Source organism: Pelodiscus sinensis, chromosome 4 (genome assembly GCF_052426305.1).
Source record: "Pelodiscus sinensis isolate ZL-2025 chromosome 4, ASM5242630v1, whole genome shotgun sequence".
Classification (NCBI taxonomy): Eukaryota; Metazoa; Chordata; order Testudines; family Trionychidae; genus Pelodiscus; species Pelodiscus sinensis.
This window is the reverse complement of record NC_143055.1, coordinates 59,326,050-59,341,597: the sequence shown is the minus strand read 5'-3', so window position 1 is coordinate 59,341,597 and position 15,548 is coordinate 59,326,050. Positions and strand designations below refer to the sequence as shown.

General features: G+C 41.1%; 1 protein-coding gene across 7 annotated transcripts in view; it reads right to left on the bottom strand.

The window, feature by feature from the left end:
* SORBS2 (sorbin and SH3 domain containing 2) overlaps positions 1-15,548 on the bottom strand; it is a 258,991-nt gene that overhangs the window by 84,279 nt on the left and 159,164 nt on the right. For 4 of the 7 annotated variants that reach the window (XM_089777891.1, XM_089777890.1, XM_089777889.1 and 1 more), the window contains 2 exons: positions 9,512-9,988; positions 1,490-1,631 (listed from right to left, as the gene is read on the bottom strand). In XM_089777891.1, coding sequence (XP_089634017.1) covers positions 1,490-1,631; positions 9,512-9,988 — 619 coding nt within the window. The remainder of the gene's footprint in view (positions 1-1,489; positions 1,632-9,511; positions 9,989-15,548) is intronic. The other 3 variants (XM_075930311.2, XM_075930312.2, XM_075930315.2) reach the window with 1 other exon arrangement.

Below are 15,548 nucleotides of genomic sequence, written 5' to 3'. Positions count from 1 at the left end.
TTGCATTCTATAATGCCTTTTTTTGAAAGAGCTCTTTTGAAAAAAGGCATTCTTCCTCATAAAATGAGGTTTACTGCTGTTGAATAAACCGCTGCGTTCTTTTGATTTAAATTCAAAAGAACGCAACAGCAGTCTAGACACAGGTGAATTTTTTTTGAAAAAAGGCCACTTTTTTCAAAACAACTCTGTAGTCTAGATATAGCCTACAGATGATACCGCATGTATACAATTCATAGATATTTAAGAGGAGAAGGGACCATTCTGATCACTGAATCAGACCATATTTGTAACACAGGAGCTAATAAGTTATGCGCATTCAAATGTTTTTGTATATGCAGATTCTGGGTATGCAAATGCGGATGAAAAAACTACACATATTAAGATTAATGGAAAGACATTAATTTTGGTTGTATATGTGCTTTTTGAAAACAGAAATCATTGTAGACAAAATTCCATGGAACAGAGACCTTGTCTTTATATGCTTCTGAAGTATGACTTATTATAGTAAAGAATACATAAGAAAATTTAGTTGGCACTGACTAAATTTTTAAGACGGTGGCAAACCTGCAACCCATGAGCTGCATGTGGCCCACTGATGGCTCCATCTGTTGTCCACAAACCCCCTATCTTTCCCCTTCTCCCACGTGCCTCTCACAGTCTGGGGGCACTGAAGATCCATACTTCCTGCTTCTTCTCCTCGCTCCTAGCATTTTCAGAGCACCAGAAACCCACTGATCCATGCTCCATTCCTGCTCCTCTCCCTCCCAGAGCTGGAACACCGCAAATTTGTTTGCAGCTGTTCAAGCTCTGAGAGGGAGGGAGAGGAGTGTTCGTCTGCCAATTTGTGGAACTTCAAAAGTGCTTGGTGGGAGGAGCAGTGTAGGAAGTGGGGGCTCCAGTGCACGAGATATACATGGGGAAGGAGGGCAGACAGGGGGGCTGCAGGTGGAACCCCAGTGGGCTGCAGGATGCTGTGGCCCACTGAGATGAGGGAGGACCACTCATGCGACCTGCTCATTATTCTTGGTTGCCCATCTCTGTTATAAGACCGCAGGATCTCATAATCTGAAGATACTGCAGCCTCAACTTGCACTAACTCAGCACCATGCAAAACTGGACCCTACAGCCTTAATGTGGGTAATAAATACCTAATGGATTTCTGATCCAGATTTAGGAGTATCTGAAGATCAAATATCTTTAATATACAATTTCAACTCTCAATATAACTAATGGAATTATTGCAAGAGGTCATTTCCATAGGCACAAGAATCTTACTTTAAAGTAATACGACTTTGTTGTAAAGTCAATTTAGCAATGTTAATTTATTAGCAAGAAATTGTTTGGTTGCTTGTAATCTTCTCCAGGTACACAAATAGAAAAAAAACCCTTCTTTATTTATGTGTAATCTCTGTAACTGTTTGCAGTCCTTGCCATACAAATCAGAACATGTTGCATAATGTATAAAGTAAACATTCTGCGAAAGGCTTACCCATCTTCCTGCCATGCTGCATGATAATGTTTGAATTGAGTGAAGCTGGTGGAGAGTATGCTGAAGAAGGGGAAAAGGGTCTTTGAAAGTGACTCATTGGACTGGTAACAGTGCCAGAGTTCCCATTCACTGTTATCTGGGCCTGAGAGAAACAAAACAATATCCCATTAAAGTGCACACAAAGCTCTCTGAATACCAACCCAAACAAAGGGTGATGCAAGATTGTCATCCACATGACTATGCCCGTTGCCAGGTACTTAGCTGTAATGGATCAGAATTCACTGAAATACAAAACTCATCACACAAGAAGTGCAGTGTGCTCTTTATGCATCTCTGCCTCTCCCTTTGTCCTTATAATAAAGGTCTGTGAATGAAGCATGTTGGGATCATGGGTAGGGGACAGAAGAAGCATACTCAAGACAGCAGGATAAGCCGCACAAAATATTTGCACGGCTCTGACATCAGTATAAAATGAAGGTGGCAGTGAATCTTACTCTCAGCATGTGACAAAGGCTGCCTTAGATCACTTTCTATTCTCCCCCCAATACACATACTTACCTCTAGTTGGTATTAATGGAATTGGACTGAATGTGCATATTGAACGGGAAAGGACATAGCTGAAACTTCTTTGCCACGTGCCACCCAACTTATGGGCAACTGTGAGATGCTTGAGTGTAATGTATACATAGCAAAAAGGAGCATCAATGCATCTTGTGAACAAAAAAGGAGAAAACAGTACATTAAGGGGGTTTGCTGACATTACAAACCACTTGAGCTCTGCTCTCAGAAAGTTTTTGTAAAGGAATGTATCCTTTTGCTCCCCTCTCCCTCATGCCACATATCTTTATATCTCAGCTGGGCTGCCACTCCCCATTTGGAAAGCACTGCCAAGATTATAGAGTGGAAAATCTGAGAAGATAAATTAATTTTTAATATAAAATAATTCATTTCATTTAAAAAATAAGGCAGGGCTGCAATTTTCTGTGCCTCTTTTTACGTGCAGTTATTTTTAAAAATCTGAGCAGAATTATGAGCATTGAAAATTTCCTTTGTGTAGTTTGGTATAATAGAGAACAATTAAAGAAGCATGGATTTGTGTTATACTGCTGATGTGAAGGGTGAACTAAGCCCTGAAGCTCCCTGCTGGAGGCTTGTGGTTGTGAAATGTGAAGTTAAGGGTATGAAGCAGAAAAACAATGAACACAAAGCCTCAGTTTTAAAGAGAATGTACGTTACGGCTAGACTCTTCATAAATGAAATGTGGTTTCACTCTCTCTCATGTTATAAGAAGTGATAAGCCTCACTCTCTTCTGTAGTTTAAGAAATAGGTATTTTAGGGATGAATAATTTCAGGCCCGGTTTCACATTTTACATGCCCATCTCAATAGAAATTGCAGTTGAGTAAGGAAAAGAAGATCTAGCTCCTAAGTATATGTCATTATCAGAATTGAATGCATTTAGACCATAATATTTTATGGATATCTTTTAGAAGTGAATTGAATAGTGAAGTTTTAGGTTGTGCCAAAGTGTCCATTAGTTCAGACTTGTTCAAGAACAAACATTTAAATAGATTTTTTTTCAAAAGCTGCATTTATTGTAAATGTGTTTGTTTCTAAACTCTTTAAAAATGAATGAAACAATTCAAAGATCTGATTTCCAGAATACGGAATTCCCAGTGTATGTAGGTGCATGCTTAATTTGAACTCACATTTATTCATATATTTCAGGTGTTTACACATGCAAGTCTCCAATATAGTGTCTGCTCCTTTATTTGAAATTGTCAGTCTCCATCTGGCTGAGATGATTTGTGCCAGGATGGACTAAGCCCTGAAGTGTCCTGCTGGAGGCTTGTGGCTTTGCCACACCCCAGCCCAGAAAAGGCTATAGAGAACTCCTCCAGGCAGGCTTGAGTGGCTGCAAGGAGAAGTGGCCACTCAGAGGCCAGGAAGACTGAAAGAGGTGCAGGAATAGAGGCAGTTCAGTTCCTCTGGAGATCTCAACCTGGATAGAGCGGGAGACTGCCTGGCAGAAGGAGAGCAGCAGAACCATGGAGAGCTCTGAGTGGAGAGCTAAGTGTGGGACTTTTGAGTGGACTATGATGGGACTTTGAGAGAAAGCCCAGATGTAAGTGCAAGGACATGGTCTCCGGGAGGGGAAGTCCCGGGGGCACCACTCTCTCTCAGAGTGGGGAATGGACTCGAAGGGACATGACAGAGGGCAGAAAGATGGGCAGGCCCAGCCTTTGGCTCCGTACCTTCAGGGCCCTGCACTCCTTAGGGCAAAGCAAGCAAGGCAGTTGCCTCTGCCTCATGCCTTCAAGGCCCCACGCTGCCTGGCACCTGCCCACCCAGCTGGTTGCTTGCTGCCCTGGCTGGAAGCCACCTGGATGCATGGTGCAGCCAACCACAGCATGCCACCTTGGGTCCTGCAAACTCTTTAGAGATGGGTTCTATTAAATGTGTACCCCAGAAGGGGTTTGTGTTGATTGACTCATACAGCGTGTGATTCAGCCAGAAGGCTTTGTTGCTGAAAAGGCTTTTGGAATGTAGAGAAAGTGAGGTATGTGCACTTGGCCAAAAGGGGTGCTTGTGAGAGGTGAACATGACCATTGTGCATTCTAGTATCATGTGCATGCCAGGGTTTTAAAAACAACCTGAATATGGTCACTAGGATATAGGCCTTTATCAATTTACAGAAATGCTATCAAAAATGTCCCTGGATCCAACATGTGGTAGCCCAGCTCTTGACAGGACAGCTGAGCAATAGCATTTCACATTGGTGCTTCGTGCCATGCACTGGCTCTTACCAGGACTTCATCTTGGACTCTGAATGTGGTGTACCTGAGCTACAGTAGAGCTGCCTCCCTTTATAAAGCTCTCTAAAAATACTTCTAGCCATAGGAACACAAGAGCTGGTTGACACCAGGGAGAATATTTCAGGAGCTAGGGAAAGGATGTCTTCAGCTAAGGCCCACTGGATGTGAGGTACCTTCCTTCTTCCTAAAAGCAGACGAAGTACCTTCCTTCTTGCATCTGACGAAGCGGGTCTTTGCCCACGAAAGCTTATGCTCCAACACTTCAGTTAGTCTATAAAGTGCCACAGGACTCCTCGCCCCTAAAAGCAGAGTGAGCCCAATTGCACCTCTTGCAGAGGTAAATGCAACAACCTCTCTGAGGAGGCTTGCTCCCAATTGCAGATGGTAGGCCCGTGATTTTCTCTCTCTAGATGGAGGAACAGAGTTAACAGGACATTTGTAGACTGGAAAAATTTTGGAGCCTTTGTGGCATCAATACCATATATCAACGTGAACTAAGCTGTACATCAATAGAACAGCAGTAATGCTGGCTTCTATCCTATTATATGGCTCTGAAACCTGGGCTACCACAGAGATGTTGGACATTTTTTATGTTAAACAGCACTCGTGTATTGAAAACATATGGTGGTTTCATCCCATTATGAGTGAGAATGTCAGGCTTTGGACCAACTAGCCTCCAATGTCTTCCCATGTAACTTTCAATGCCAGCTCAGGTAGGTTGGCCATCTGCTCTATATATTGGAGTCCATAGCAGCCCACCAGCTTTATGCATTTGATTCAGCAAAAGCTGGATGGAGAGGATATTGTGGATAGCCTTGTACATGCTGGAGGGATAGTGTGGCTTCTACCACTGCCTGCTTCAGCCTTAACATAGAGCAGGCTTGAACACTGGCAGGAGAGCAGGTTTATGGAAACATGTGATCTGAAGGGAGGAAGTGTTGCCCTATACGTTAAAAATGCATATACTTGGACTGAGGTCAAGATGGACATAGGAGACAGACTTGGTGAGAGTTTCTCAATAAGATCAGAAGGAGTAAAAAACAAGGGTGATGTCATGGTAGGAGTCTATTACAGACCACCTAACCAGGAAAAAGAGGTGGATGAGGCTTTTTTAAAATATCTAACAAGATCATCCAAAGCCCAGGACTTGGTGATGCTGGGGGACTTGAACTATCTGGACATCTGTTGAGAAATTAACACAGCAGGGCACACATTATCCAACAAGATCTTGGAATATATTGATGATAAGTTTTAACTTCAGAAGGTGGAGAAAGCTACTAGGAGGGAGACTGTTCTAAATTTGATTTTAAGAAATAGGGAGGCACTGGTTGAGAATCTGAAAGTGGAAGACAGCTTTGGTGAAAGTGATCATGAAATGATTCTAAGGAATGATAGAAAGGAGAACAGCAACATCAAGACATGGATTTCAAGAAGGCAGACTTTATCTGCCAGCTCCCTGAGTTTACTAATTTACCAACCAGATGACACCCTCCAAGCCAGGCACCTGCACTGAACTCTTAGCTTCAGGAGGAGCAGCTGGCTTCAATTCTCACTCATACCAGTCAGATTTGCCAGTTATTTTCTGAATTTCTTTTACTACAATTACAAATATATGTGTTTGAATAAGAGATTTGCTTTACAACTCATCTCTGGCTACAGTGTTTAGTGGCTAAAGCAATAATTTTAATTTAGCATTGTGTTTGCTGCAAGTTCATATAGTTGGAAAAGATAGGCGGTCAGTGAGGAATGGTCCATATTTAAATAAAATTATCTTTGATAATGATCAGCAAAATAGGCTAAGAGTAGTTATTAATAAAGCAAAAAGTTCTCTCTAAATATATGATCATTAAATAGCCAGTCAATCAACAGGAACTACACTCTGGTGTCTCAGATGCTATAGTTGTTCACTGTACTTTGCAAATAACCGTGTGGCTTATGTGGACATTATAAACATCGACTACATCAGACTTACTGAAACACGGTCGATAGTGTGGTGGTAAGGAAGGCTTACGGTATCCAACTCCAGCCACATAAATAGCTGGAGTTGACGTACCTTAAGCTGAGCTTGGCAGTATCTTCACAGCAGGTGATCTACAGGAGAAATGCTCCTATCGTTGTCCTTTACTCTTTGTGATAGTGAGGAATATTGGCATTGACCCAGGGTACCCTCAGCATTTGATTTAGCTGGTGTTTATTAGACCTGCGAAACCAAGTCCTGGAAGATCAATCGCCAGAATGTCAATCCTCTGGTGAGTGGAGACGTGACCTCTGAGGGAGAGACTCAAGTAAGACATGCAATGGTCACTATTAATGTCTGCTTTGCCAAAAGTAGCTCACAGTGATGTTTGGGATATCAAAGCTTTTTACTATATATAGAATAGAACATAACTAGGTTTTCTCAGAGACCATTTTGTGGCAACGTTGAGTTAATGCTGACCATAGGACTGGACACAGCAGATGTCAAAGAGCTACACAATGGGTACGTCTAGACTACAGGGTTTTGTCGACAGATACTGTCGACAAAGCTTCTGTCGACAAAGAGCATCTACACTACTTTCAGTTCTGTCGACAAAGCAAGCTGCTTTATCGACATGGCAGTGTAGACACAAGGACAGTTTACATGCAATAACGCTTTCTGTCGACAGAACTCTGTTGACAGAAGGCGTTATGCCTCATGAAATGAGGTTTACCAGCGTCGACAAAACTGCTGAGTTCTGTCGACGTTATGTCGACAGAACTCAGCGGTAGTGTAGATGCAGGTATAGTTTTGTCGACAAAAGTCCACTTTTGTCGACAAAACCTTGTAGTCTAGACACACCCAATGTCTTGAAAACTGCTGAACGGTGTAAAGTCCACCTAGTCCTTACTGTTCCTCACCTGATCTTGTCCTCCATAAAAGAAAAGGAGTCACCCTCAATTAGGTTAGCATGCCCACCTCTGGGAATGGAACCACAGCAAAGACTCCCATGCCTGCTGCCAACCTTTCTATTAATTTCTAGTTATTGTAAGCAGTTGAAGTCTCCTCCCCCTCCCCCTTCAATAGGTAGAGAAGAGGGGAGAAGGAGAAAAGGTTGGTTACAGAAGCAGTAACGCCTCATCATCTCAATAGTAGCTCTTTGCAGCAGCCTGAACTCCATGTGTGGCTTCCAGACTGGTTCTTTATGTCCTTCAGAAGGAGCTACTCCTTTGGGATGAGTAATTTTTGTTAGCAGTTAAAGGGACAAATGACACTGAAAAGAAGACATCCACTTGGCTTCATGGTAACAAGGATGATTGTGGCTAACGGTGGAAGTAGCTGCCAGATCACAGGTCTCCATGAGGGGAGATTGGCCAGAAAAGAATATTTGGTGGAGATAGCAATAAAACAGATCATGATTATTTTAACATATCAAAATATTGTTCAAAAAGTAAAAGTTGTTTACTATAAATGCACACAAATAATATAGGCACCTGACATTCCCCTGTGTTGGCTGGTTAATGCCTGTGTTGATGCAGTTTTATCTTTGTATTTATTTTATTATATTAAATGTCTAATCTTTGCTTGCAGGTAGGTGGCAAAGAACAGATTCATAGTTCCAGTGCCTCAAAATTCTTGTTTCATGGGTGGGAATTATCAGGCTAACATGACATGACCATAAATTTGTTATATAGTATAAAAAACATTCAGCACTTTGAACTCTGACTCTTATTTGCAACTTTGTTGTAGAACCATTCTTAAAAAGACATTTTAGTTTTAAAGTTATTTATATTAAGTTAAAATTTGCTGTTATTTCTACATGTACATAATAAAACAAAATCTTTGGTCAACGTTTTGACCCAGTACAGCTTTGGTCTCAGCTTATCATCATATCACCAAAGAATCCCTACTAAAAATATCAATAGTTTTGTAATTCAGTGACTCATTATTTAATTGAAATATGGGACCAATTCTGACAACCCTTAATTGTACATGTAGTCCCTTGCAGTAAATGGAAGTATTCCCACGGGTAAAGTGAGGTGAATTTGACCCACATTCTATACCTTTTTGCTTATCTATGCATATATACATATACTATACATCACTGTTTGTCATTGCGTTTCATGACCCAGTATTACGGTGCTAAGGCAGGCTACTTGCCTCTCCTGGTACTGCAGACTGCGTTGTGCCCCAGAAGTGGCCAGCAGCAGTCCCAGCTCCTAGGTAGGGGGTGAGAGGGAAGGAAGAGAGCGCTCAGGGTTCCATGCACTGCCCTTGCCTTGAGTGCTAGCTCTTCACTCCCATTTCCTAGGAACCTGCTGTAGGTTGCTTCCGGGATGCAGCATAGTCTTCAGTGCCAGGAGAAGCAGGAATGCTGTCTTACTACCCCTGCCGCACCACTGACCAAAAGCCCCCCTACAACCTAATGTGCTCATCCCTGCACCTCAGAGCCCACACTTTATTCAATTTATGTTGGGTTGTGGGCATCAACATTTTTCTTCAACTGGGTTGTGAGAAAAAAAGTTTGAAAACCACCACTATACATTATATATAAACACATATGTATGTAGACTTAGTTATTTTTCTTGAGTTGTCCAGAGAAAATGCATCCCTGAGAAATAATAGAATTCCTAGGAGCCAAATCTAATATTATTTATACAATCCATTCCTGATAAATAACTGTGCTTAAGAAAGGGAACTGTTAGTTAAAGGAGATAAAACAGAAACAGCTTCATGCAATCAGTGATCATGGCTGGGGGAAAAACAAGGTTGTATTATGTGTTCTCATCAGCCATATTAATATGAATCTGAGGTACATTAGTGCCTGACATAAGTACCTCAATGATAGCTAAAAGCTGATTTTTAGCCTTGCTGAAAATTCAATCTGTGCATTCTTTTTGTATGGCCAATAATTAAATATTTTATAGTATATTAGCCTAAATTCCAGTCTGCTTTCCTTTAAAATATTTGGACAGAGTGATGAGAGAAATTGGTCATTTGCTGTAAACAAACTATTCACTGTATCTTAGTTGAAATTAGAGTTGCACAACTAATTGCACAATTTTTGGTGGCTTTACTACATGTTATTTGAAAAAAATATTGTAGTATAACATATTACCATACTCTGCAGAACCTGAACAAACAACTAACACCATGTCCACACGAGTAATGGGATAACAGACAAGAATTAATTCTTATCCCTTCTGGCAACCTGCTTGAACAAAATGGAGGAAAAAGGAAGGATAATTACATGAGAAGTGACAGCAGTGGTGGTTAAGGTGGTGCCATCTGACACAGCAGACATCTGGCTCAAGGTTGGGGAAGGTGTCTCGGAACAGTCAGTAGTATCATAGTTACAAATCTGCAATTCATCTAGAATGGCTGTGGAGGACTCGCTCACTGTGCAAGAGGAGTACTCACTCATGGCAGAGTCTGAGATTACAGAGGTTGTTTCATTCCTGTGGATAGTATTTTCAGGAGCTATGAAAGGGTATTTATATGAAAAATGTGAGAGGGCCAGGGTTTTATAAAAGCGTGAAGGCAAAAAATCATCAAGTGTTGGCAAAATAAATGATGCTAGGTGAGTGCCACTGTCGGGTGAGAAAGAAGATCTGTTAACTGGTACCACAGAAGGAGAAGGCAGTGAAGAAACTTCTGTTGCTGTTTGTCTGTGTGTCTGTGAAGCATTTACCTCCATCACATTGGCAGTTATTTTCTGGTTTCCAAGCTGAGTTATGAGAAAAAAAATAAGAAAAGAAAACGTTACCAAATTAATAAAAACTTTCCCTTTTCCTTTTGCTGTGTGTAGGCAAATTGCAAAAACACATGCTTTTAGCTGTGCTAGCAAGTTCACATTCACATGGATTAGGAAATAAATCAACCACACTCTATATTAGAGGAGGAAAACATGAAGGAAATTATCCTGTCAGGTATTATTGGAAGCAAAGCCAGTAACCATAGTGTCCTGGGATGAATATCCATAATGTGTTTCAAGTTTTGAGTTGAGATTTGAGTAGGATCACACTTATAAATGTTGGAGAGTGTTGATATTAATTCAGCAGCTTGTTTGATTATCACAAAATGCATCCTTCCTCCACCACAAATAATAATGGTTTCCATCAGATCTTTTTGAAACAGAGTACAACATGAATTGAATTCATTTTATCCACTTTTAAACATTAATATCAAACATTCACATTAGTTGTGAGAAATGGATTGTGGAGTTTTTGCTTCTTGGAACCCACTGCATTTTTTTTCAGTGTCAAAAATTTTGATAGTCCTTGAATACCAGCCCTAGAGGTATCCTGTAAACCTACCAGATCACAACACGTATAAAGGAAAAGAGCCCAGTTGTTAGGATTATCTGATTTAAATGAGAGATGAAGCAGGAGGAATGGTGAAAGGGTTAGATAGGGACAGTTTAATATCAAAACAAATAAAGTGCTTGATTCGTTTCAAATTTTTTCTGGTGTTCTTAAGAAAACAAGGATATATCTTTAAATAAGAGTGCTGAAAATTTGCCACACACTTGATGAGCTTTGTTTCCTGATGTTTGGTAACAGACGTTGGGCTTGAACTAATCCAGAAACTTACTTTTTGCACCAGGTTCTCCCATCTCAAATAAAGGTGCTTCAAAATCATATTGGAAGCCCCCTTCTTAAGAAGGTATACTTCTCCATACTGTCTGCCAGCTATACAATTTCTATAAATTAGCAACATATTGTATGTCATAAACAGAAACTTTAAAAAAAAACACTGCTTATTTCAGCACTAATATTTTCACTTCTCAGAAGGGGGCAAGGAGCTGCTGAAGATATTCAAAAAAATATAAATTTAAGAAAAATATCACACACTAATTACCATAATAAATAAGTAACAGTGACCACACAGTTTTCAGAGATATCACAGTTATTTCCTATATACAAGCATCTTACACTCCTCTTTTGAAAATGTTTTAATCAGGCAGATTTTTCTGATAATTGGAAATGGCCTTTTAATCCACAACCTGAAAAATATCATTTAAAGCTTTAGAGTATACTTAGTAGATGACCCAGATTGTGTTGAAGAGTTCATTAAGAGTCCACTTCTATACGAGGAAGTTAACCACTTTGTGCAGTAATGATAGTTCTTCAAGATGTGTGTCCCTGTCAGTATATATGTGCTCCTGCACGTCACATTGGAAAACATTGGTAGCAGTGTCCCTTTGTCTCACATGCACCCTCTCGTCCCTCGTGGTCTGCTTCGAGCCTAACTAGTGCTGCGGTGGCAAACTGCCCTCTGTTCCTTCCCCTTATTGAGAGGGGAGGAGGGCTGGTTGTAGAACACCCATAGGGACACATCTCAAAGAAATATCATTACTGCACAAAGTGACTAACTTCTTGAAGTAACATTCTTTTGGGTGCTCCACTATAGGTCACTCCATAGCAGTAGCCTCCTATGAGGGCTGGGGCTTAAGAGTGGAACCTGTTATTGACAATAGTACTGTGGCGTGGAAGACAGCATCAGAGATGGAGTCTCAAGTATTCTGTGAAAGTATAGACAGAGGCCCAAGTTGTTGCCCTGCAGATTTCTGAGATGGGGACATGATTAACAGACGCCATAATGGTAGGCTGTGGTGTAACACCAGAGAGAAACTGTCATCCTATTTCCCATCTGATTTCCTGCTGGAGTAGGGTATGGCTGACAGGGTCACTGGTGATGAGCTCTCTGGTGCTGATAGTGATTCTGGGGACTGAGACATACTTGGTACTGGAGCTCCAGTACTGACAAGCATGGATTCTAGTTCCTCCATGATCATAAGCAGGGCTTGACGAATGGCGGCAAAAACCGCTCGCCAGCCCCGTACTGCACATGCGCAAGAGCCGCAATGCGCAAGCGCACGCCGCGAATGAACGGGGCGTGCGGCTGAAATCTACTTGCCATGGGCAAGTAGATTGTATTGTTTGTCGAGCCCTGATAATAAGGTCCCTAGAGAAGCAGAACTGGGGAGTAGGAAGAGCATTGCCAGCAGATCTAGAGAAAAGTGATTATTCCCTTTATTCATCACTAGTGAGGCCACATCTGGAGTATTGCATCCATTTCTGGGCCCCCCACTACAGAAAGGATGTGGACGCATTGGAGAGGGTCCAGCGGTGGGCAACCAAAATGATTAGGGGCTGGAGCATATGATCTATGAGGAGAGGCTGAGGGATTTGGGCTTATTTAGTATGCAGAAGAGAAGAGTGAGGGGGGATTTGATAGCAGTCTTTAACTTCCTAAAGGGAGGTTCCAAAGAGGATGGAGACAATAGTGATGGATGGCAGAACAAGGAGCAATGGTCTCAAGATGGGATAAGCTGGTGCAAAAAAGTTAGTGGTAGAGGTCTAGATTGGATATTAGGAAAAATAGTTTCACTAGGAGGGTAGTGAAGCACTGGAATGGGTTACCTAGGGAGGCGGTGGAATCTCCATCCCTGGAGGTTTTTAAGTCTTGGCTTGACAAAGCCCTGGCTGGATTGATTTAGTCGGGGTTGGTCCTGCTTTGGGCAGGGGGATGGACTTGATGACCTCCTGAGGTCTCTTCCAGCCCTAGGATTCTATGAGAACTCCTGCAGTATCATTATCACACTTGGCACTGTTAGGGATGCTAGTGCTGACTCATTGGCACTAAACTTTTTTTTTTAAAGCACTCAGTGCCAAGGATGATGTTGTGGGTGCTAATTTAGGAGCTATGGTACGGTCCCCATTCTCGCCTCTAGCAGGCGGAGACGCTGCTTCAGAGCTTTTGCCCCTCAGGTCTTTAGGCATTGTGGCAGGGTTTGCACCGGGCAGAGGGAGGGGAAGAGAGGGGCTGTTTCCTTAGGATCTCAAGCCTCAGAGCCATTGTTGCCACAGTGACCAAACATGCCAGGAATCTTCTCTGGCTGCTCAGGAGTTGTGTTTGGGAACTTGCAACACTTTTTCTGGAGTCTCTGCAGGGGGAGGGGAGAGAGTCAGCTGACTTCTTCTGAAGTTCTCCCTCTCTAGAGCTTGATGGGTCTGAAGACAAACTGCATCCTGAAGAAGACTCACAATAGGCTCTGCTGCCCATTTAAGAGCACTTTTCGTGAGGAGTTTCACTTTTACCTCTTGGCTGTTTTGGGATGTAGCTTTCAGCTGTTGGCAGAAGATGCACTTCTGTGGGATGTGTACCTCTTTGAGGCACTGCATGCAACAAGATTATCCATCCATCATGTCAGTTGCCTCCCTACAGAAGAGACTCCTTCTAAAACCAGGAGAATTGGGAATGCCTGTAGGAGGTTAATCCCATGACAAAGGTAAGAAAATGGGTTAGAAGAGAAATAATATTTTTTGTTTAGAATTAAGGAACAGAAACTTTAAAGCTACTGCAACAAAGAATGGAAACTCTAAGAAGAGCTATAAACTAACACTATCCAAATATAAATATATAGAAAGTAAAGTGGATGCTACTTGCTCCATCTCAAACCAATTGAGGTTGAGAAGGAATGGAGGACAGATAACCCATGCAATGCTAGATATTTTCAAGGCAGATCAAGAGGGAAGAAGGGTGCATATGTTGAACAGACACTGCTACCAAAATTCTGAAATTAGAAATGCAGGGGTACAGATACACTTACTTGGAGCACCCATAGCGACACTACTTGAAGATCCCTTATTCACACTGACAAGTAAAGTAGATAGAACCACGCCTATGAGCGAAGGCTACAGAACTAATTCTTAAATTGGTAAATACAATGTGCTTGTTCCAGATGACAAAAAAATCATTTGACATTAACGGATGAATAGTATGTACACAAACATGGAGTTATAATCATGGAGCACTGCACCATCCTAAATTTAGAAACATAGTTTATTCTGAGTGTTTTTTCAGGGATACACTCTAAAATGAAAACAAAAGTATTTCATAAGTTAACTTAAAACAGTTTCCCAGACAGAAATCCATGACTGTAAAGAGATGAGTAACTGATTTATTTATGAAACTGTCTTTCAAAAAATGCATCCACAAGAATAGCTAAGGCAATTATGAAGATTAATCTAAATTTAAAAGTTTCAGGAGTTTAAGGTACATAATGGTTTCATTAATGTTTATGTAACTTTCACCATTCACTGTTAGACACAGAACAGTGTGGCAATAACAGAAAGATAGATCCATCATTAGTGCTGATGAACATCAGGAATCAATTCAAGACCCTTCAGAAAATGTAGACAGATGAAGTAATATATTACGAGGCCTTGATAATAGGGAGCCCTAAGGTCCATGAGATTAGCTGTCCTCTAATCAGCCATAGTAGAAGAAATGGTTAAATGTCTTTGTGAACTAAACGGTCTAAAACACTATGTAGGAAATAAAGGCAACTTGGGGTACTAATCATTCTAGCAAGTCTAGCTGGGATCACAACAAGCATGTCTAAGAAAAGGAAAGGGCAGAGGTGACAACATGGGAAAAGATATTCAGGGTGCATCCAGAGAGAAAAAGGAAATCAGTCTCAAAGGGTACATCTAGACTGCAAGCTTCTTTTGAAAGAAGCTTTTTCAAAAGAACTCTTTAGAAAGAGAGCATCCATACCTCAAAACCAGATCCAAAAAGCGATCTGCTTTTTCAAAAAAAAGAGCATCCAGACTGCATGGACGGTCTCTCCAAAGAAAACCCTGATTGCTATTCACAGAATGGCCACCAGGGCACCTGTGCTTTTTTTGATTGCCTCTTCTTTCGAAAAATGTCTGTTCTGCGTCCACACACTACTTTCTGAAAAAGGCATTCTTCCTCGTAAAATGAGGTTTACCAATGTTAACAAAACCCCTACATTCTTTCGATTTAATTTTGAAAGAATGTGATTACAGTGTAGACGCAGGTGAATTTTTTTTGAAAAAAGAGCAGGGTTTTTTTCTTAAACCAATGTAGTCTAGACATACCCAAAGAGTTAAATTATCTGACAAATGATCACAAATTTCACAAAACAAAAATGTAAATATGACTAGCTATCATAGAACATAATGGAGTCACTCTAATACCACTGTGTACAGAAGCAGCCTTGGAATTTAAGTACTGCTCTTTAATGAATTCTCTCATTATTAAGTTTCTCAACTCTGAATGAAAACAATGTTCTGATCATACTAAAGTTCATATCATAGTTATTATTCTTCCTTTCAAATGTGTGTCAGCTGATACCAAAAATAACATGATTGTTGAAGCTGGACCAAACAACTTCAAAAAGTCATGAATGTCTCTCAACATGGAGTGCTGGAAAACTGTAAGTATTTTAGCTACTCATACTACTACCTACCCAG